This window comes from Oryctolagus cuniculus, chromosome X (genome assembly GCF_964237555.1).
Source record: "Oryctolagus cuniculus chromosome X, mOryCun1.1, whole genome shotgun sequence".
Classification (NCBI taxonomy): Eukaryota; Metazoa; Chordata; class Mammalia; order Lagomorpha; family Leporidae; genus Oryctolagus; species Oryctolagus cuniculus.
In genome coordinates this window covers 132,207,208-132,229,411 of record NC_091453.1, presented here as the reverse complement: position 1 = coordinate 132,229,411, position 22,204 = coordinate 132,207,208, and the positions used below count along the sequence as shown (strand labels likewise).

Sequence of the window (22,204 nt, the reverse complement as noted above, 5' to 3'; positions counted from 1 at the left end):
GCCTGGTGGTCCGACCGGGGCGCTCTCGGGCTGGGGTCTCTGGGACTGCGAGTGCGAGTGCGGTGGGACCTGGCAGCAGAGACGGGGAGGCTCCCTTCGAGCTCCAGGAAGGGACCACCGAGGGAGTCCCTAGTCCACGCCGGGGTCGGCGGCCGGGCTCTGCTGGGACGAGGGGCGACCGCGAGGCGGGGCGGGGCCGGTGGCCGGGGAGGTGATCTCACTCCCCTCCCCCTCCCCTCCGCGCACGCCCGCCCCGCCCCGCCCCGCCCCGCTGCCGCCGCCGCCGCCGCCGCCGCAGCAGCAGCAGCATCGGCACCGGCCTCGCAGACGCGCTTGGGCGGCGAGTCCGAGGCCGGCGTGCGCGGAGGCTGGGCGGGCAGCCCGAGTGGCGGCTGCAGCGCAGGTAAGGCGGGCCGGCCTGCCGTGGCGCCGGGGCCGCGGCTGCTACCCCCTGCACCCCCGCCCCAGCCCTGGCCCCGGGCGAGGACAGGAGGGGGCACCGTCCGGCTCTGTCGGTGGTAACGGGCGGCCGGGCTGGAGCCCCACCCATGCCAGCCCACGGCTGTGGGCACCGGGGACGGGAGCGGGGCGGGGGACGAAGGCTGGGTGCCAGAGCCCGGGCAGGTGAGGGGGTATCTGGGCGGCGCCCCAAATGCAGACCTAGGAGGCTCCCGGAAGGAGGTGATCAGGCGGGGTCTATGTGGACAGGTAGGAGCAAAAAGTGGCGTGTCCCCACGGGTGTGTGCGCGCGTGGGAGAAGGAAAGCGACACCGCGACCGAATGCCCCACATCGGCCGTTGTGGGGTGTGGCCCTGGGCGTGGCTGCCCCTCATTCCCAGTCCGGGGCCCTGTTTGCCTGGCGGAGGGAGACTGGGCTAACCTGCCCTTGCACTGGGGGGAGGGGAGGGAACCGGGCAGGGCGCTGCCGACTCCTCCACCCCAAAGTGGGGAGGGCTTTGTTCTCCGCCTCCTTCTTTCCAAATTCCAGCCGGGGCTCCGCGAGGCTCCCCTCAAAGCCTGCTAGGGAGCCAGGGTCTCCTCCCTTGAGGCGCAGGGGCGCCTGGAGCCTTCTCGTAGGGGCTCTGCGACTCATAACGGGTGCAGCGGGAGAGGGCACCCAGTCGTGTGCCTCCCGTGCATGGCTGTAGCATGTGAGCCCGCCAGGTAGGGGTGAGGGGAGGGCCACCGTGCAAAGCAGGATGCTGGGGGCCCTGGCCCTGCCCACGGCGAGTCTTCCTGTCCCTGTCACTTATGGCAGGGGCCTCCATTCCTAGTGCCACCTTCCTATGTCAGATGTTGGGGCTCCTGTTGATGGGCACGTAGCACAGCCCGTTCCCGCTGCCAGGCCTTGGCACCTGCAGTGCCAGCCTATAGCTGTCCTCCCGGGGAGGCAGGCCCAGGGCCATCCGCTTGCCCCAGGTGGATGCCCTACTTCTGCCTGACGCCACCCAGAGGGCAGGGGCTTTTGGACCGGCCCAGTGCCGTCTCTGCTGACTCACGTGGCCATGACGGCGAATGAGCCCAGTGAGACTTTCCCCTACAGGAGCTCCTGCTGAGCCTCCTCTTCCTCGCCCCCTGCTCTGGCCGCTCGCCTCGACGGGCTCCCTGCTGCAGGTGCTGGGACTCGCCCTGCCTGGCCTCTCAGCTGGCGCAGCACCCAGGCAGCGCCTGCACATGTGCGCCCCTAGGCTCCCAGTCCTGCCGGCGCTCTCTGGCAAGGGCTGGGACCGGAACTGAGACCTCCCCAGCTCCCTGGCTTCTGGCCATTTCTCTTTGCTGCATCTCAGTCTCTCTCTCCGTCTTTATTTATGCTTGTGGGTATTTGATCCCAACAGTAATACATCTTGCTGTGGTACACTTGAGACATACAGCGAAGAACAAAAGAAATTAAGAAGCGCCGGTGATCTGACCACCCGGAGGGAAACGCGTTCAGCCTCCCTGGTTTGTTCTAATCCACTCTCTAGAGGCTCCTCCCTCGGTGCCCAGCCCTAAGCCCCCTGCAGAGCCGCAGGAGGGCCCACAGCGCCCCAGGGTGGCGGATCCGGATCCTGCAGCCAGGACCTCAGCAGCCTGTGGGTGGGCTGGCTGGCATTCGCCAGGCAGTTAGCCGGGGCAAACCAGCCACAAATGGGGCCAGCACTGTCCTTGTCTGCATGGGGTGTGGACTCATTTTTTTCTTTTTGGTTATCTGAAGGGGAGAGGAAGGCAGGGAGTGGGCAATGGCCTGGGCCGAGGGCTACTCCAGTGAGCTGTGCCTTCCTGATTGGCCACCCCCTGCTCCGTGCTTTCTGCTATTGGCCCAACAAGCAGGTGCCTTCCATGGCACGTACTTGGCCAAGACTGGCAGGGGAGGGCGGAAGAGGCAGCTCCGTGTGGTGCCATATTGGCCGCTTCCCCAAGCCAATGATTTGGGACAGTCGGGCCCTCGCTTTTTCTGGCTCCCACGTGACGGGCACACTCATTGATTCGCAAGAGCCCTTTCAAGAAAGCCAGTCCCTGGTTGGTGAGGGCAATGCGGCCTTGTGATGGGGCACGGCTTGCAGCACTGGCCAGCCGCAGGAGGGCCTGGGGGGCAGTGTGGAGAGGGCTGCCAGGCTGGGGATCCCAGCCAAGCGTGCGTGGGGGGCCCCACCTCGCAATTCCCACAGCAGGGCAGGCAGGGATTCTGAGTCCCCCTTGTAGGATCCCAGGCCAGCTGTGGATCTCCCTGGGGGATATGTTTCCGCTTTCCACTTCCTCTGATCTGACCCATGCCAGACACCACCCCCCCCCTGCTGCCTTTGCTCCCACCTGTCAGCTGCCACAAGCCGTCACCTTTCCTTCCTGCTCAGTGGGGATTTGCTGCGGGAGTGGAGACGCCCCCTCCTCCCTCTGCTTGCTGCCCCCGCCCCCCAGCCCTCCGATACCCAAAGCTCTCTCTGCTTCCCCTTTTGCCTCTGAGCTCTCTGCCCTCTCCCCTAAAGCCCCTCCCTCTCTTGGGGGCCCTTGATGGCCCTGACCTTGGCACTGAGCCGTGAACCCCAGCACTGGGAGGGGGGAGGGGTGACCTCAGTGGGGCTCCACACTTTTGGTTTGGGCCCAGCCTGCCTTGGGAGCCCTGTGTGACCTGCAGAGCGAATGGTGCACCTGGTGGCAACCAGCGCGGCCCAGCGGCCTCCCGAGATAGCAACAGAGTCTGTGGCTTCCTAAAGGCTTCGGTTGGAGGGGAAGGGAGGAGCCCGTGGAGGGCGGGAGTCTTCTGCGGGGGGGGGGAGGTGCGGGGGGGGAGGGGCTGGATGATGGGCTTTCTAGAAGCTTCCCTTTGTCCAGTGCCCCTCACCCAAGGCCTCGGGAGCTCGCCTTGGCCCTTCTGTATTCTCCCAAGGTTGGAAAGCTACAGAGGGGGTGTCCGGCTAATCGCAGCACTTGGCAGGGGCTTGGGTGGAGCAGGAAGCTGGCAGCTGGTCAGGGGGCACCTCTGAGCCCACGCGTCTCCATCTCCGGAGCGTGAAGGTGGAGTGCCCCAGGAGCCCCGGGAACTCAGCTCTCCCACCTAAAGCACCCAGGCGGGGCCGCGCGAGGAGAGCAGGAACCAGGCTAGAGATTTGCATGGGACGTGGTGCTGCTGGGAGTCTGGGGCTGTGTGTGTGTGTGTGTGTGGTGGTGGGGCTCCTAGGAGCCTTATTTGCGTGTGTGGGGGGGTGATGTATATGGTTGCACGTGTGTGCGTGCGGGAGCAAGTGCGCACACACATCCTCCCGCCCCCACGTGGGTTCCTCACATGCCCCAACAGGGCCTCTGCCGGGAAGGGAAGGGGTGGGGCTGCGGGTGGCGGCTGCCTGGCATGGGGATGGAGCAGTGGCTGCAGTGGAGGGGGTACTGCCTCTGGCCCCCTCCCCAGCCGGCTTCCTTCATGCTTTAGGAATGCCAAGGCCTTGGGGAGGACAGAGGCCCCATTGTCTGCCCCAGGCTTCCTGTGGTCCCTCGTGCCCTTTAACCCTTTGCGAGTGGGGAGCCTGGCCATGTCTGAGCTGTTTCCAGGGCCCCCAACGCTTGAGCCAGGTGTCCTGGGACCAGGCGGTCTGCACGGTACACCGCAAGAGGAGGCTCCTCCTTGGCTGCGGGCTCTGTTGCCTGCCCGGCCCTTCCCCACCTCCTCCTCCACAGGCCTGCCCCCTCCCCTGAAGCCCCTTTCGTGTTACACTCATCTGGCTCGCGGGGGGAGGCACTGTCGCCCACTGCTTTCTCATGCCCCGGGAGGCTGGAGCCTTGGCCCGGCTGGCCTCGGCCTCCCTGCGAGCACAGAGCACAGCAGTGCGCCCTTGTTGTGCCCTCCGAGGACGAGAGAAAGGGGTCAGAGCCGGCCGAGGTTGTGGCTCGCAGGGGAGGGGACCAAGCAGCCCAGCCCGTCCCTGGGCTGAGGCCTCTATGTTGTGGAAGCCCCCAGAGCCCCACGCTGAGGGATGGGGATGGCGCGGATGGTTTGGGGCCAGGCCCCTGCTCCGGGCTGAGTCGCGACGTCGGTCACATCCCACTTCTGTGTGGCCTCCCTCCCAAGGTTGCACTGCCTTCTCCCCACATTTGCCTGCCATCTGCCTAGCAAATAGGCCGCTGGGAACGCAAGCAGGCACAGGTGAGCATTGCCAGAGTGCCTGGGGGTAGGGAGGTCACCCAAGAGGAGCCTTTGGCAGCTTCGGGAGCCTCGACCTTGCTAAAACCTCACCCCTTCTGAGCGCCAGTGCACTTCCCGGAGCCTCGGTTTCCCTGTCTGTAAAATGGGAGTAATGGTAGCACCTCCTCCACGGGACAGTGTTGAGGATTAAACGTTTAGGAGAGTCCCTGTGAATGGACTTAGCGCAGCGGGGCCATTACAGGTGAGCTGCGGTTGCCTTGGAGACCAAAGCCTCAGGTGGGCTGAGCGCATTGGGGAGGGCTGCAGTGGGGAACCCAGAAGCCTCAGCAGCACTCTTAAGACTTCGGGGCCCCCAGGTCCCCCAGGGGCTCCCTGGAGCAGCCCCCTTCACGCAGGAGTATCTAAATAACTCAGCGGGCTCCAGCAAGGCTTTCCCGCACTGCTAGCAGAGAGCTGGGCTCCATCACCATAGAAACCCGCCAGCCTGGGGAGGAGGGTGAGGGAAAGCCTTAAAGGAACACAGTGCAGGGGTGCAGGTGAACCCATGGGCCTGGGGGCCACGCTCAGCCTGCGGCACACCTCCCAGCCCCGCCCCTGCTCTAGCCCGCAGGGTCACGGGCACCCAGAGAGGGCCTGGAGGTCCTTGTCTCTTCTTCAAAAGCCCTCAGGGAGGACCTGGGAGCCGGTGGGCTTGGTGTGCTTCAAGGTTGCAGGTGGCATTGCAGGGGCTCCAGAGGGACCTAGGGTGGGGCTGGGGGAGAGTCTCCGCTGGGGCCTGCAAGGAGCCCCTCCCTCGGTGCCTGACGCTGGTCTCCTGCGCTTGTCCCCCTCGGTTCCTGCTGTGCCCTTTGTCCCTGCCTGCGTCCTGTGTGTGTGTGTGTGTGTGTGAGTTCCCGATGCTAGGTTGGGGGCTGGAGCGACTTGAGAGCAGCCCCACCTTTGTACACAGTCGGCGCACAAACACACCCACACGGACACACGCTCACACGCTCGCTCGAGGTGGTGCCTGTGGCTGCGCACGCACCTCCCCCGCCTCCCCCGCCCCCCCGCCGGGCGGCTGTTACTCACTGCTAGCAGCAATCTTGGAAGGATCCACTGGGAGCCTCTGGCTGCTTCTACCCCTCCCCTCGCTCTCCCCACCGGGTCCCCACCTGCTCCCTGGCATGCCTGGGTATGCCAGCAGTGGGCCATTCATCTTGTCTTACAACCAGCCTCTGGCCCCAGCGCCACAAGTGGGCAGGGTACTTGCCGCTCTGCAGCTGAGGGGCTTTGTCTGCCTGCCTGCCCTTCAGCCCTGCTCCTCCGTGCAGCCTGGACTGCAAGCCTGAGGAGCCCCCTTGGCCGCCCCAGACCCATCTTCCTCCCTTCCCTGCCCCTTGCCTGGCACACCCCCTGGGGACGAGGACGCTGCGGAGGCGCAGGCGCAGGCGCACGCGCGGGGGCCCAGCCCTCGCTTCTCGCCGTGTCTGCCATTTCTCAGCGGTGCTTTCTGCGGCTGTCTCTCACCCTTTGTGCTCCCTTTTCCTCGTCTCTCCGTTTCTCCCCTGCCCCGGTCTCTTTCCATATTTCTCCATTTCCCTAACAGCTCCCATCCTGGGTATCGAGCTGCCTTTGTTTCCTCTCGGCTCCCGGCCCCAGCCGCTCCTGTCCCCTCCTGCCTCTTTTCTCACCCTGTCTGTCACCTTTGGCAGACCTGGCCTTGACTCCATCTGTAGTACACTTCCCCCTCCCCTGCTTCCTTGCTCTTGGTGGTGCTGATGGGGGGTCGGGGGCCTGCTGAGCTGACAACCTTAGCTGCTTGCTCTGTCATTGCCTGAGGGGTGGTGCAAGATCAGAGGCCCAGCAGCAGTGGGAGGGGAGGAGGGGGAGCCCCGCTCAGCTGTCAGGGGCTTCTCAAACCTTCTGGCTCCTTCCTGCCTGTCGCTAAGTGCTCAGGGTGGTGACAAGCTGCATGGCAAATGCCAGGAGGCTGCCGGTGAAGCCAGGGGGAGTTGAGATGCGACAGAGAACGGGGACCGGAGGCTTGGGAATAGTGTGTGTCCGCTGTGGGTGCATGCAGCACCCCGTTCTGGGAACCTAGACTTGGAGGACAAATGGAGGAACCGGCACAGGCACAGCAGGAGCGGTCACTGCTACACACAGCACCCAAGCTCCTCGCGGGAGGAGCAGCCTTCCTCCAGCTTCCCTCCCCTCCTCCTCTCAGGACCAGAGCTCCCAGCTCCCAAGGCTGCTGCTTGATCGCCTGCTCTCTGATCTGAGTCTCCTACTGCTTCCGACAGGCCTTGAAGTCAGGCCACCTGGGGCCCACCCTGATCGTACTGGTTTTGTTGGGGGAGGTGGGGGCTGAAGCAGCCTGGCTCTTTGCAGGTTGGAAACTGGCCATTCGTGCTCCGCTTCCGTTCTCGCTGCCCAGGCCTCAGGCAACCTGCTGCCTTCACTGCTGTCCTTGGGTTAGCCCCTTACATGAAATGATCTGCGGATCCTGGTTGGCCGCTTTCTCCCAGTGTCCAGATGTCAGCATGGCATCGGAGGCCACTGGACCCACTCTTCCAGTGTTCAGCCTGATGCTTAGTCCCCCTTTCACAGGTGCCTGGCTGGGATTTAATAAGGGCATCTGGGGTGGAGCTCTTGCTGGAGCACTCACTCTGCCCCCTCCCTCCCCCTTTTTGAAAAGATTTATTTCTTTATTTAAAAGACAGTGTTACAGAGAGAGAAAACACGAGAGACAGACATATTCTATCTGCTGGTTCACTCTCCAGATGGCCACAACGGCCAGGGCTGAGCCAGGCTGAAGCCAGGAGCTTCTTCTGGGCCTCCCACATGGGTGGCAGCCACCCAGGAACCTGGACTACCTTCTGCTGCTTTCCCAAGTGCATTAGCAGGGAGCTGGATGGGAGGTAGAGCAGCCGGGACTCCAGTCGGCGCCACTGTGGGATTCCGGCATTGCGTGTGGCGGCTTAGCCAGTGCACCACCGTGCCGGCCCCAACACTCTGGCCTTTTCTGCACACTCGCCACTTGCCTCTCTCCCACACCTGTTCCTATTCCTATCTTCTTGGGGGTCTCTTTTCTGCTCATTGTCAGAGGAAACTCCTCTCCAGACCTGCAGGCTTTGGGGTCCTTTAGGCATGGCTGGCCGTGCTTGGGCTCGGAGTGGTCACATGCGTCAGCTGAGCCCTGGAGACTCAGGAAAAACCTGTAAGCTAGGACTGCCGGACACTAGAGAGGCACTAGGAATGCTGCCTTGGGAAATGTCCCAGAGCTTTCTCTGACCTCTGCCCCGACCCCAGCTGGCCTAGAGCATCTGGAAGCAGAGGCCACAGTGGCCTCTAGTATTCCCCAGGGCACTCACTTTTTTTTTTAACTTGAGAGGTACAGTTACAGTCAGAGAGAAGCAGAGAGAGAGAGAGAGAGAGAGAGGTCTTCCATTCGCTAGTTCACTCCCCAGTTGGCCGCAATGGCCGGAGCGGGGCTGATCTGAAGCCAGGAGCCAGGAGCTTCTTCAGGTCTTCCATGTGGGTGCAGGGTTCCAAGGACTTGGGTCTCTTCCACTGCTTTCCCAGGCCACAGCAGAGAGCTGCATCAGAAGTGGAGCAGCCGGGACCAGAACCGGCGCCCATATGGGATGCCAGCACAGCAGGCAGAGGCTTTACCTGCTGCGCCACAGTGCTGGCCCCTCCTGTCAAATCTTGAGGGCAGGCTTCCTTCCCCATTTTTTCTTCCTTCAACTGCACTTCAGAGAAGTGCAGCCATCTTGGGGCCATGTACTCACTTCTCTATCAGCTTTTTAGGTCTGAACAGCACCCAGGGATCACTTGGCTCTAAAGGCCATGGCAATGAGACTATGGGAAGACTTGTCTTCTGCACATGTGTGCATGCATGCCTGTGTGTGCACACGGACATAGAAGACATAGGGATTCTGCACAGCTGGCAGACACACTGCATCACACACACCACATTTCTCCAGATACACACCAATGCACGTCCAGTTGTGAGTGTACCCCACCCCCCAGAGAAGACATCCAAGCGTGTGCATGGCTGCACACATGCCCTGTGCGGCTCCACATCCACACACATTCCCATGGACACCTGCTCACAGGCACATCCAGACACACATGGGAATGGCGCGCATGGAGTGCCCTGCAGTAGGCACAGTGGAGCCGATGGGGGCAACAAGTTGGTGCTGGGGAGACAGCTGGTGGGAAAGAGGCAGACAGAGAGCAGGGAGGTAATGAAAGGCAACCTGGAAGCCCAGCCAGAGCTGTCTCTTCCAGGTTTCTCCCTCCAAGGTGGGGGTGGGGTGGGGGAGGCAGGGCGAGGGAAGCTGGCCAGTGGAGGGCGGATCTGTGGGCGGGGCCAGGAGCTCGGACTCGCCCAGATGTTAGTCACTAACGTCCGTCCCTTTTCTCCTCCCCCACCCTTCCCTTCCTTTCTCCCCTCTCCCAGTGCCTCCACCCGCAGCTCCCGCCCCCAAGCCGCCCACCAGCTCCTTTCCCTCCGGCTAGAGCCTGAGCCAAGCCGGGTGGTCTGTGCCGTGCGGAGCCGCCGGCGCCGCGGGGAAGATGGTCGTGGCGCTGCGGTACGTGTGGCCTCTCCTCCTCTGCAGCCCCTGTTTGTTCATCCAGATCCCGGAGGAATGTGAGTAGCTGAAGGGAGTCTCGGCGCCTCCCTTTGCCGCCGCGCTGGGCCGCTCTTTATCTTCTGCCACCTCACCTTCTCTCCGCTCCACAGCCTCCCCCTCCTTTCTTGGGGCGTAGCGCGGGCAGGAGATACCCAGGAAATTGGATGCTCCTCGAGAAAAGGGCAGGCTGGAGGGCTCGGGGTGTGTCAGCACCGCGGACAGTATCCAGAGCGGAAGCCAGGGGCGTTTTCAGCACCGCGGACAGCGGCGCCAGCAGGGCTCTTGGTCTGGGGCCTCTCCACCTGTCCTTTGCTGGCACCATCCCCGCCCTAGGGGTGTGGTGGGCAGAGAGTGGGCCCGTTCCCAGTCCTCAGCCAGCTTGTGCAGAGATCTGGATTCAGGTGTTGCGTGCATTTCTGACTTGTGTGGTCACATCTTGAGCCCTTCTTAGCTCTGTCTCTGAACAGAGACAAGGAAAAGCACGTGGGTCTAGCCTGGTAACCCTCCGGATCTTTTCACTGGGCAGTTATTTGGTGGGGGTGTGGTGGAGCTGCAGGAGCATGTGTCTGTGGTTCTGAGCTTTGTGGGGGGAGGTCACGGGTAGGTGTGTGGGTTTTAGAGAGTTATTGAGCTTGAGTTTTTGTGTATACTTGTGAGTCTCAAAGACTGTATTAGTATGTGTGAGTGTGTGGCATCATGGTTGATTAAGAGGGGGTATTTGTGAGTCTGACTTTGACTTCCTATACAGGTAAGTGTATGCATCACTACAGCTGTTAGTTACTGATCAGCTTTGTGAAGGTCTGTGGGTTGTGTATTTTTGTGAGTGGGGCTGTGGCCACATGGTAGGTGTTGTTAGTGTGATGGTGTTTTCTGTTGTGTATGAGGGAGAATTGGAAACTCACTGCACTAACGGATCCTGTTGGAACTTGTTGGGACATTTCCAAGGGTATCATGGGGTGGGGAAAGCTGTGCCAGGACAAGAGCTGAAGGATGTGGACTTGGGAGGTGCCTGGTAGTGGGAGGACTCAGTGAGCATTTGAAGGAGGTGTAGGGGTCTGACGGAACCAAGGTTGGCTATGCCCTCTGAAACACATCCGTGGAGGTCTACACAGCCACCCACCACAGGTTCCCATGGATCCTCGTACCCGCTGGTAGACACGGATACCTGTATGCAACCAAGTGCAGAGCTAGCAAAGGTACAAAGATGCTGACTGGCCACACAAACAGAAACACAAGTACACAAGCGAGGGTTTTTAAAAGATTATTTACGTATTTATTTGAAGGTCAGAGTGACACAGGCAGAGGGAGAGAGAGATCTTTCATCCACTGATTCACTCCCCAAATACTCACTGAGGGCATCAGCCAGATCTCCCATGTGGGTGGCAGGAACACAAGTACTTGGGCCATTGTCCATTGACCCCAGACTGGACTCTAGCAGGAAGCTGGATCAGAAGTTTGAGTAGTCAGGACTCTAACCAGGCTCTCTGATGTGGAATGTGGGCAGCCCAAGAGGTGGCTTTACCTGCTGCACCACAATACCCACCCACCCACCCACCCCAAATTAAGCTTTTATTTTTTTAATTTTAAAAAGATATATATATATATATATATATATTTGAAAGGCAGAGTTACAGGGAGAGAGAGAGAGAGAGAGAGAGAGATCTTCCATCTACCAGTTCACTCCCCAAATGGCTGGGCCAGGCTGAAACCAGGAGCCAGGAGCTTCTTCTGGGTCTCTCACATGGGTGCAAGAGCCCAAACACATGGGCTGTCTTCCACTGCTTTCTCAGGCCATTAGCAGGGAGCTGGGTCAGAGCAGCTGGGACTCCAACTGGTTCCCATATGGGATGCCGGTGTTGCAGGTGGCGGCTTAACCCACTGTGCCACAGTGCTGGCTGCCCAGATGAAGTTTTTAGATACAGAAGATGCAGAGGTGGATGTACAACACAACACTCCCCGCTGAAAAGTAAGCGTGCAGAAAGGCCTGCAGCTTGCTCAGGGAAGGTAGAGCCAAGTGCAGACAGACACACGCTGCAGTGCGTACCTCCAGGGCATCCGCAGATTCTTAGTCGTGTACTTGCTTCCCTTCCCTCTCTGCTTTTCAGGGACTGTCCCCTTACCCCAGGCACGAGCCTGCCCTCCTACCAGGTGGGCACACACATGTCTGTGTGTGGCAAGGTTAGGGAGAAATTACAGAAAGATGGTAGTGGGGACAGAGAGAGAACTAGGCCAAAGCCCATGGCCCGGGGCATGGACCCGCACCTGCTGTTGACCCCAATACAACCCAGCAGGCTGCTGGGACTCTCCCTGTTGAAGCCAGCCTTCCCACTCTCCCTCCCTCACCCCTCCAGCCCCCTGTCATTTTCTGCTTCTTCTACCCACTTGATTTTCCCTCTCCTGTCATTCCTGCCTCTCCCCAGCCAGAGCCTCTGCCTTGTCCCCAGGGAGCGCCCACCTCCTGCCTGAGCCCTTACGCTGAGGACCTCTGCAGAGACAAAGCGCCCCTCCCCCTCTGCTGGGCTGAATCCCGGGGCTGGGGCAGGCGCTCTGGCTGGCTGGGAGGAAGGAAGTGCAGAGAGTGCTGTGGGCCATGGAAACTCCGATGCAGCAGGGCCTTGGGGAGGGGCTGGAGCGGGAGGGGCAGCGGCTCTGCAGGCTGGGCCTGGGTAATTGAAAACACTGAGCTGTGCTAATTGGATTAGGAGCTGGGGGGGGTGCTCTGGCTGCTGGCGTCCTGGGTGGGTGGGGTCAGTTCTGCAGGCCACACTGGGCCCTGCCTGGGAGCGGTGAGGTCACTCTTGTTAAAGAAAAGATGTTTTTCCTGCCCTTGCCCACGGCAGCCCAGGGGCAGCTCTCCCCCTGCGTGTCTCTAGGCAGGGGAGCCCTCTGCGGGTCCCAGGCCGGCCCAGGAGGAGTTGCCCAAGCCCAGTTGCCACCACCACAGCCTCCTCTCCTTCCCCTTCGTGCGTGGGCCCTGCCGAGGCTGCCTGTCACTGTTTCTCTCCGTTCTCTCCCTGGCTGCCGGGATGGCTCAGATGAAGGATACCACGGTGAGTCGAGGGAGGAGTGGGTGTGTCTCACAAGGCCAAGGCACAGCTGGGTGCGCGCCAGGCCGGTCCCAGCTCTCCTGGCTCTTGGGTCCTCTGTGCCTCTTGCTCTGGGGCCCGCGTGCCGCCCCACCTGGGTTTCTGTGTGAGCGCACACTGTGGCCCTCTCCTTCTCCCTGTCAGGGATGTGTGCTTCCTGGTTGTCGGGCCTCCGGCCTTTGCTTCGCTTGCGGTCATCTGTCTGTCCCTCTCTCTTCCTACATGGGGGTGTCTGTGTGCCCTTTTCTCCCACGCTGATGCTAACCCCTCTGAGGGCTCCAGACCCTGCTTCCCCGCTCACGCCAGGACGGGGTGGAGGCAGTGATGCCAACACGCCACTCTCCCCGCTGTGTGTCCGCAGTGCTGGAGCCGCCGGTCATCACAGAACAGTCGCCACGACGCCTGGTTGTCTTCCCCACAGACGACATCAGTCTCAAGTGCGAGGCCAGCGGCAGACCCCAAGTGCAGTGAGTGACCGTGCCCCCGCCCTCGGCCTCCGGCTCTTACGACTCCCTGCCCCCCCTAAGTTCTGAGCCCCGAAGCCTGCAGACCTCCCTCAGGGCCGGTGGTCCTTGCCTTCTCGCAGGGCAACCCTTGGGGCCCCTGGCTGCCTTCGGCTGTGCATGCAGCCTGTCCCAGCTGCTGTCCCCGGTGCCAAGGCCCTCTGCCTGCACAGGTTCCGCTGGACGAGGGACGGCATCCACTTCAAGCCCGAGGAAGAACTGGGAGTGACTGTCTACCAGGCGCCTCACTCCGGCTCCTTCACCATCACGGGCAACAACAGCAACTTCCCCCAGAGGTTCCAGGGCATCTATCGCTGTTTCGCCAGCAATAAGCTGGGCACGGCCATGTCCCACGAGATCCAGCTCATGGCCGAGGGTACGGCGCGGCGGTGTGGCTCTGTGCTGCAAGCTACTGTCGCTCGGGTGGCTGTTGAGGGTGCAAAGGGTCTGGGTGGCTGCCAGCCCTCAGCCCAGTGGCCTCTTCCTCTTTGGCTCCAGCCACGTCCCTTTCCTCACTCTGTCTTCTCCCCTCTGTGCTGGTACTCACTTCACGCGCCTGCCTGGTGGTGGCTGCTGGCGAGCTTGGGCTGCCAGACTCGTCTCAGCGCCTGTTTGTCCCTCTTTCTGGCCAGCCCTGTCTGTCCGGGTCACTGCTCTGGCTGGGTCTCTGTCCCTGTTTCCTCCTCCATCACTCCTGGGTCCTCTCTGCCCACGTCTGCAATCTGTCCGGCACCTCTTCCCTCGGCTTTCCCTCTGCAGGCTCCTCCGCCCCTGCGCCCCCTCGGCCCCTCCGCATGCCAGCCCCCCCTCCAGCCCCCTCTCCTGCCTGCTCCTGGGCTCCATCTTTATGTACGCAGTGCTTTCCCTGGGGTCTTCCCTCTGCATTCCGTCCTCCCTGAGCTTTCTGCCTCTTGAACACTCTCCCCTCCCCTCCCAACCCCTCTGGTTACCTTGGGAACCGTTGCCATGGTTTCCGTGTCAGGATGATGGAAGGGTCTGTGACTCCCAGGCTGTCCACAGCTCCCTCCCCCACTGCTGCACCTCAGCCTCCCCCAACCCGTTCTCATCCTTTCTTTGGGGAGAGGCATGGAGGCTTAACCCTTGATGGCCACCTGGCCCCCCGCTCGCCGGCTCCTCCTGCCCTGTCCATCGCGGGCTAGCCCGTCCTGCTGCTCTCCCCTGCCCTGCACTGCCTCTCTGTGCCCCCTAGGGGCCCCCAAGTGGCCAAAGGAGAGGGTGAAACCTGTGGAGGTGGAGGAAGGGGAGTCGGTGGTGCTGCCGTGCAACCCCCCGCCCAGCGCGGAGCCGCTGCGCATCTACTGGATGAATAGCAGTGAGTGCCAGCGAGGGCTGCCACGGGGGCTTGGGGTGGCAGCGGGGGCTGTCCCCGATGGAGCCCCTGACGCCTGCCCCGCCCCGCCCCGCCCCGCCCTGCAGAGATCCTGCACATCAAGCAGGACGAGCGGGTGACCATGGGCCAGAACGGCAACCTCTACTTTGCCAACGTGCTCACCTCGGACAACCACTCGGACTACATCTGCAACGCCCACTTCCCGGGCACGCGGACCATCATTCAGAAGGAGCCCATCGACCTCCGGGTCAAGGCCAGTGAGTCCCAGGGGCTCTGGAAGCCCTCTCCCACCTGTGGCTGTGCCCGTTGACCACACAACCTCGAGGGCCACTTGGCTGCCGTGTCCACCCCGCCCGGGCCCCTTCCCGGGCCAGCAGGGCAGAGCTGAGGCTCTCCCCTTAGAGAAGCGAGCATGAGCCAGGGGCTCAGCAGGGGGTGAGCAGGGTGGGATGCGCAGGGTGGCCAGGCCACCCACACCCTCTCTCCTGGCAGCCAACAGCATGATTGACCGGAAGCCGCGCCTGCTTTCCCCCACCAACTCCAGCAGCCACCTGGTGGCCTTGCAGGGGCAGCCTTTGGTCCTGGAGTGCATCGCCGAGGGCTTGTGAGTCCGGGCGCCTGGGGCAGGGGCAGGCCAGGCCGAGGCCACCCCAGCAGGGCCCCAAGACAAGCGGCCTGTCCTCTCTCCCTCCCTCTTTCCTCCCTCGGGCAGCCCCACGCCCACCATCAAGTGGCTGCGCCCCAGCGGCCCCATGCCGGCTGACCGCGTGACCTACCAAAACCACAATAAGACCCTGCAGCTGCTGAACGTGGGCGAGGAGGACGACGGCGAGTACCGCTGCCTGGCTGAGAACTCGCTGGGCAGCGCCCGGCACGCCTACTACATCACCGTGGAGGGTACGGGGCTGTGGCGTGCACGTCCCCCTGTCTGCCCCAGGCCCCCCACAACGGCCGCTGGTGGAGGGCAGGCCCCACGCTCAGCACGCCTCTGCCTTCTTCTCAGCCGCCCCGTACTGGCTGCACAAGCCCCAGAGCCACCTGTACGGGCCGGGGGAGACCGTCCGCCTCGACTGCCAAGTGCAGGGCAGACCCCAGCCAGAGGTCACCTGGAGAATCAACGGGATCCCTGTGGATGGTGAGCAGTGCTGCGGCTGGGGCAAGGGGTGCCGTGACCCTGGGGCTTTGGGGAAGGAAGAGACATGTGAGGTGGGGCCTCTACACAGCTCAGTCTCTGGCCTGGGCCCATGGAGCGCTCTCCCCCCCAACCCGGCTGCCCCCACAGAGCTGCCCAAGGACCAGAAGTACCGCATCCAGCATGGTGCCCTGATCCTAAGCAACGCACAGCCTAGCGACACCATGGTGACCCAGTGTGAGGCCCGCAACCGGCATGGGCTCCTGCTGGCCAATGCCTACATCTACGTTGTCCGTGAGTGACCCCCTGGGGCTGCCTTTCTCCTTGCTGACACCTTTGCCCCACAGCTACCCGGGGGCGGATGGCAAGGGCAGGGGCTTGGCCGCTAAGGCTTTTGGGAAGAGGCAGGCTATCAGCTGTGCCTGAGGCACGGCCGGTGGGGAAGCCCTGTACACTGGGCTCTCAGGCCGAGCGTGCACTGGTCGGAGCATGGCTGGTTTCTCTCAGCAGGGCGGCCCTGAGGCCAGCCCTGTCTCCCGGCCCTGTTCCTCCCGCAGAGCTGCCGGCCCGCATCCTGACTGGGGACAATCAAACATACATGGCAGTGGAGGGGAGCACTGCCCACCTGCTCTGCAAAGCCTTTGGGGCGCCCGTGCCTACTGTCCAGTGGTGAGCACCCCGTTCCGTGGCCATGCAAGCTGGGGAGAGGAGAGAGCCCAGGCTGGTCGAGGACAGCCGGGCCCCCACCCCCACCTCCAACGCGTGCTCTCTCTCCAGGCTGGATGAGGAAGGCACCACGGTGCTGCAGGACGAGCGCTTCTTTCCCTACGCCAATGGCACTCTGGGTATCCGTGACCTCCAGGCCAATGACACTGGGCGCTACTTCTGCCAGGCTGCCAACGACCAGAACAACGTGACCATCATGGCTAATCTGCAGGTCAAAGGTCAGGCAGGTCCCCGACGGGACTGCTCAGGGTCTCTGCAGGACATCAGAGTGACCCGCTTCCCCTTCCTCGCCCTCAGAAGCAACTCAGATCACACAGGGGCCCCGCAGTGCAATCGAGAAGAAAGGCGCCAGGGTGACGTTCACGTGCCAAGCCTCCTTTGACCCCTCCTTGCAGCCCAGTATCACGTGGCGCGGCGACGGGCGAGACCTCCACGAGCTTGGGGACAGTGACAAGTGAGGCTTGGTGGAAGGGGCCCAGTGGGAAAAGCTGGAGGCCCACACCCCTCGGCCGTGGCCATGAGGAGGCGCTCCCCTGCTTTGAGGGGGGAGGTTCTGCAGAAGGAGGAGGAGACGGAGGGGAGGGGAGCCCCCGGGGCAAGGCAGTGGCGGGTCTGCTGGGCACCAAGGGACACACAGCCCCCTTGCAGGTACTTCCTAGAGGCCGGGCGCCTGGTCATCCACAGCCTGGATTATAGCGACCAGGGGAACTACAGCTGCGTGGCCAGCACTGAGCTGGACGAGGTGGAGAGCAGGGCACAGCTCCTAGTGGTGGGTAAGTTGGAGGCTGGTGCCACGCCTCTAGTGGGGGGCAGTAGGGGTGGCTCTCCAGGGGGCCAAAGAGTGTCCCTGCTTGGCCCCCCAGGGAGCCCTGGGCCCGTGCCTCAGCTGGAGGTGTCAGATCATCACCTGTTGAAGCAGAGCCAGGTGCGCCTGTCTTGGAGCCCCGCGGAAGACCACAACGCCCCCATTGAGAGTAAGAGAGCTGAGTCTTAGGTCCTCCCTCCTAAGGCACTTGGCTGCAGCATCGCCCTCCGCCCTGGGACAAGCACGTGTGTTCCAGGGGCTCAAGGCTCCTCATGGGAGACCCAGACTTCTGCCCCGTCGCCCCTTTCCCTCGCCCTTCTCCCAGAAGCACACAGTGACAGCTCTGTGGCCCATTCGCTTCTTGGCAGAGTATGACATTGAATTTGAGGACAAGGAAATGGCGCCGGAGAAATGGTACAGTCTGGGCAAGGTGCCAGGAAACCAGACGTCTGCCACCCTCAAGCTGTCGCCCTACGTCCACTACACCTTCCGGGTGACCGCCATCAACAAATATGGCCCTGGGGAGCCGAGCCCGGCTTCTGAGACCGTAGTCACACCGGAAGCAGGTGGGATGGGTGGCGCCCGCTCCTGGGCCCCGTGGACGCAGGTGGAGTGGGCGCACGGGGGGCTGTAGTGCCGATGGCTCCACGTATTCCTCTGCAGCCCCAGAGAAGAACCCTGTGGAAGTGAAGGGGGAAGGCAATGAGACCAACAATATGGTCATCACGTGGAAGGTGAGGGGCCCAGGACTCAGCTGTTGGCTGCTGCCCCTTGGCTATGCTAACGAGCAGGGGGCCGGGGGCGGGCGGGCCCCAGAGGCGGGAGCTCTTGGCCAACCACTTCCTGTTCTGCTGCTCCCCTGCAGCCGCTGCGGTGGATGGATTGGAACGCCCCCCAGGTTCAGTACCGCGTGCAGTGGCGCCCTGTGGGGACCCAGGGGCCCTGGCAGGAGCAGATTGTGAGCGACCCCATTCTGGTGGTGTCCAACACGTCCACCTTCGTGCCCTATGAGATCAAAGTGCAGGCCGTCAACAGCCAGGGCAAGGGCCCCGAGCCCCAGGTCGTCACTGGCTACTCAGGCGAGGACTGTGAGTATCGGGGCCCCGCCCATCTCCGGACACTTCAGTGCGTGCACCCTAGGCTGAGGATGTGCCGTCACCTGCACGCATGGCCATATGAAACCCCAGAGACTCCACAGCGGCGCTTTTTGTGACTGGCAGTCCAGGCTCCACGTGCACCTGCTAGCGGCAAAGCCCACCGTCCCTGTGGGGGGCGGACCTGGGACAAACACCCAGTCCTGCTGCCTTCCTTCTCTTGAGTCTGGGGCGATGTTTCCACATGTCAGCTTTGATGAGCGTCAGGGTTTCCTCTGTGTCAGCTCCTCCCAATAAGTGGCCCATACAGAGACCCTGGTACCATGCAAACGCCCTGGCCCTCATCCAACTGCCCTGGCCCCATACAGCAGCCACACCCACCTTCCTGTGTGGGGTGCGGGTGGGAGGGGGGCGCCTGGCTGGCTCAGCGGAGTGGGCTGTGGCTCCCTCCGAGTCCACTGGCTCTTTGCAGACCCACAGGTGGGCCCTGAACTGGAAGACGTCAAGATCCTCAACTCAAGCACCGTGCTGGTCAGTTGGTTGCCTGTGGACCTGGCCCAGGTCAAGGGTCACCTCCGGGGATACAATGTAAGCGTGCAAGGCCTGGGACCCAGGGAGCGGAGCCCCAGGGTGAAGGGATGGGACCGAGGGCACAGCTCTGCCAGCTGGCAGCCACTTTCCTGGGAGCCCCTGGGTTGGGAGGCGAGGGCCCCCTGCTGGATGCTTCTCTCCCGTGAGCGCTCCTGTACACTGTGCAGGTGACATACTGGTGGGTTGGCAGTCAGAGGAAGCACAGCAAGAGGCATGTCCACAAAGGCCACGTCGTGGTACCCGCGAACACCACCAGTGCCATCCTCAGTGGCCTGCAGCCCTACAGCTCCTACCACCTGGAGGTGCAGGCTTTCAATGGGCGGGGACTGGGCCCTGCCAGCGAGTTAACCTTCAGCACCCCGGAGGGAGGTGCGTCTTGCTCCCCGTTCTCCATGCCCCGCCCCTCCTCCCCGGACGCGCGCAGACTACCGCCCGTCTCTGCCCACAGTTCCCAGCCACCCCGAGGCGCTGCACCTGGAGTGCCAGTCGGACACCAGCCTGAAGCTGCACTGGAAGCCCCCGCTGAGCCACAACGGCGTGCTCACGGGCTACATGCTCTCCTATCACCCTTGTGCGTGCCGCACGCCGAGAAGGGCGGCCCGGGGCGGGGCGGGGCGGGGGGGACACAGCTGGCAGCTGAAGCCAGCCGCCCTCCCGTCTATCCTCGCAGTGGGGGACGGGGGCCAGGAGCAGCTGTCCTTTGATCTTCCGGATCCTGACCTTCTCACGCACAACCTGACCAACCTCAGTCCTAACATGCGCTACCGCTTCCAGCTACAGGCCACCACCAGGGAGGGGCCTGGCGAGGCCATCGTGCAGGAGGGAGGCACCATGGTGTCCGGTGAGCTGGGGGAGGGTCGGCCTGCGGCTGAAGGGGCTGCGGAGGTGGGGAGGGGGCAGTGCTTAGGCAGCCTTGCAAGGCCCACACCCGTGCCCCGGGCTCCTGCATCCCCCAGGGACCCAGGACTTCATCAACATCTCGGCCACGGCGGGCGAAAACTACAGCGTGGTCTCCTGGACCCCCAAGGAGGGCCAATGCAACTTTGGCTTCCATATCCGGTTCAAAGCCCTTGGGGGTGAGCAGGAAGGGATCCCGGGGGCGGCACGCGTGCTCTGGGCCCCAAGGGGTCACCCAGCGCTGCCGCTCACCCTGCTGCTGCCCCATCACCTCTGCAGACGGGAAGGTGGGCGCCTACCTCCCATCACAGTACGTGAGCTACAACCAGAGCTCCTACACGCAGTGGAACCTGCAGCCCGACACCCACTACGAGATCCACCTGTTCAAGGAGAAGATGCTGCTGCACCAAATGGCTGTGAAGACCAACGGCACGGGTGAGGCACCCGCCCCCCGCACAGCTGCCACGGCCCAGGCCCCTCCCTCCCCCACCCCCGTGCCAGACAAGGCCCAGCCTCTTCGCTCACCAGAGGCCAGGGCACAAGGCCAGGACTTGGGAGCGCTGTGCCTCCCGGGGGCTGGTGTCTCACTCCAGGCCATCTCCTGCCTCAGGCCGTGTGCGACTGCCTCCTGTTGGCTTTGCCGCCGAGGGCTGGTTTATCGGCTTCATCAGCGCCATCATTCTCTTGTTCCTCATCCTCGTCATCCTCTGCTTCATCAAGCGCAGCAAGGGCGGCAAATACTCAGGTACCCGCCTCCTGATCCCAGCACCCCAGCACGGCTCTGCGGGAGGCGCGCGGGGCTGCGGGAACAGAGGAGCGCCCAGCCACCCCGCTCTTGTCCCCGTGCTCTCCTCAGTGGGCTGGGAACATCAGTCGATGGCGGTTAGGCCGGTGCCACCGCGGCGGGGGTGGGGTTAGCCCTTGAGGGTGCTCGGCACCGAGGGTCCTGGGGTGCGGGAGGGTGGGGTCAGGCCAGGGTGGGAGAGGAAGCTGGCTCCTCCCTGTGCATCTACAGTGAAGGATAAGGAGGACACCCAGGTGGACTCTGAGGCCCGGCCAATGAAAGACGAGACCTTCGGCGAGTACAGGTGAGCCGCAAGCCACAGCAGGTGCACCGGCCCCCGCCCCGGCCCCAGCCTTGCTTTCGTATCTGACTCTCTCCCTCTCTCCTCTCTGTGCTGCGGGTGACGTCAGGTCCCTGGAGAGGTAAGGCAGCCCACGCCCCGCAGTCAGCGTGTGCTTCGGGGTGCCGTTTGCTCCCCAGCTCTGGGGAATGCAACACAGCCAGCTGCTCCAAGCAGAAGGCGCCTCCAGCCAGTTGCTCGGCAGCTGTCCCACTCACAACCCCCCCCCCCCAATCTGCCCCTGCAGCGACAACGAGGAGAAGGCCTTTGGCAGTAGCCAGCCGTCTCTCAATGGCGACATCAAGCCCCTGGGCAGTGATGACAGCCTGGCCGATTATGGAGGCAGCGTGGACGTCCAGTTCAACGAGGATGGCTCCTTCATTGGCCAGTACAGTGGCAAGAAGGAGAAGGAGGCGGCGGGAGGCAACGACAGCTCAGGGGCCACCTCTCCCATCAACCCTGCGGTGACCCTAGAGTAGTGGGGTCCGGCCGGGCAAGCTGAGGAGGGCTCGGTCCAGGGCCAGGTGTGCAGGAGAGCCAGAGGCCAACATGCCCCAGCCCGATGCCTGGGCGGTTCCCTGACCTTTCGGTCGAGGCCCCTCCTCCCTCCTCCCTCCTCCCTCTCTCTCTGTCTCTCTGTCTCTCTCTCTGCCTCCCTCCAGCAGGCCCGGGCAAAGCTTGAGTTGGGGCAGAGGAGAGGAACTCACTGCCTCAAATCCCCTTCTTACCACCTGCGTCCCACTTGATTGCCAAAACCCAGCCACACCCCTTCCTGGCCACATGCTGCTTCGCCCCGCTCACGTCAGGGGCCTTTGGGTGCTGCTTTACCTGTCCGTCTGGGCAGAGGCAGTGGCTTGGGGGAGAGGAAGGAGGGTGGCCCGGGAGCATCTCTGGGCTGCTGTCCTTCTTGCCCCCAGTCAGGGTGGGGGGCGGGCCTGCTGGTGTCTCTTCTGGACCAGGGCTGCCACCTCCTCCCCCTCCCCCAGCCACTCCCTGACCAGCCTGGCTGGGACTGGGGACGGATCTCGGTGTCCCCACCATCTGTTCCCTTTTCTTTGCCATCTCTGCTCCAACCGGGCTGAGAGCTGTTCACGGGTGCGAGGGAGGCCATCTGGAGATCCCAGAGTTTGCAGCCTCCAGTGTCACACACAGGTGCACGCCCCAGCTCCATACACACGCTGCCTTCGGTGCCCACCAGACAACGTCCAAGTGGCCTCCATCTCCGCCGGGCACGGAGCGGGCACACGTCCCCCCGTTGCCTACCGCCCGGTGCCTCCCAGCCGCCAGCCAGCGCACCCCAGGACCCCTCAGCAGCCCTGCCCTCGCCCAGCCCTCCCACCCCGCACCTTGGGAATGTAAATACGCCGTGACTTTGAAAGTGTGTGCCCTTGCCCTTTCCCCATATGCCACTAGTGTGTAGGCAGATGTCTGAGTCTCTAGGTGGTTTCTAGGATTTCTAGCAATTAGCTTTGATGATCCCAGCCCAGGAAAATTTAAAACAGACAAAAAACAAGGAAAGATTGGTTCTCCCAGCTCCGCTGTGCCCCTGCCCACATGCCTTTGCTTGGTCTGTTGATGAGCCGTCTCCAGAAAACAAAAGTCTCTATATATATGTACATAAATATCAGAACTATAATAGGCGAATAAAAAACTGCAAACGCACA

General features: G+C 62.8%; 1 protein-coding gene across 4 annotated transcripts; it reads left to right on the top strand.

Moving 5' to 3' along the window:
* Positions 1-247: 247 nt before the first annotated feature.
* Positions 248-22,202, top strand: L1CAM (L1 cell adhesion molecule). 4 transcript variants are annotated; one of them, XM_051837447.2, is made up of 29 exons: positions 269-403; positions 1,836-1,941; positions 9,057-9,248; positions 12,267-12,281; positions 12,679-12,784; positions 12,994-13,196; positions 14,031-14,153; positions 14,258-14,428; positions 14,664-14,775; positions 14,884-15,068; positions 15,175-15,306; positions 15,454-15,597; positions 15,861-15,972; positions 16,081-16,247; positions 16,327-16,483; positions 16,678-16,802; positions 16,893-17,003; positions 17,203-17,400; positions 17,498-17,568; positions 17,700-17,922; positions 18,401-18,516; positions 18,687-18,888; positions 18,968-19,090; positions 19,190-19,360; positions 19,476-19,595; positions 19,696-19,851; positions 20,027-20,161; positions 20,432-20,504; positions 20,788-22,202. In XM_051837447.2, the coding sequence occupies exons 3-29, from the start codon at positions 9,173-9,175 to the stop codon at positions 21,017-21,019; spliced, it is 3,759 nt and encodes a 1,252-aa protein (XP_051693407.2). In that variant the 5' UTR covers positions 269-403; positions 1,836-1,941; positions 9,057-9,172; the 3' UTR covers positions 21,020-22,202.
* The last annotated feature ends 2 nt before the right edge of the window (positions 22,203-22,204 follow it).

What these genes read in the sequence shown, in the direction of transcription:
- L1CAM (XM_008250278.4), top strand. Translation starts at nt 9,173, where the DNA reads ATGGTCGTGGCGCTGCGGTACGTGTGGCCTCTCCTCCTCTGCAGCCCC. An exon ending in TGGCTACTCAGGCGAGGACT is followed by an intron (nt 17,923 to 18,400) that starts GTGAGTATCGGG and finishes GGCTCTTTGCAG; the next exon opens with ACCCACAGGTGGGCCCTGAA. An exon ending in CAAGGGCGGCAAATACTCAG is followed by an intron (nt 20,162 to 20,431) that starts GTACCCGCCTCC and finishes GTGCATCTACAG; the next exon opens with TGAAGGATAAGGAGGACACC.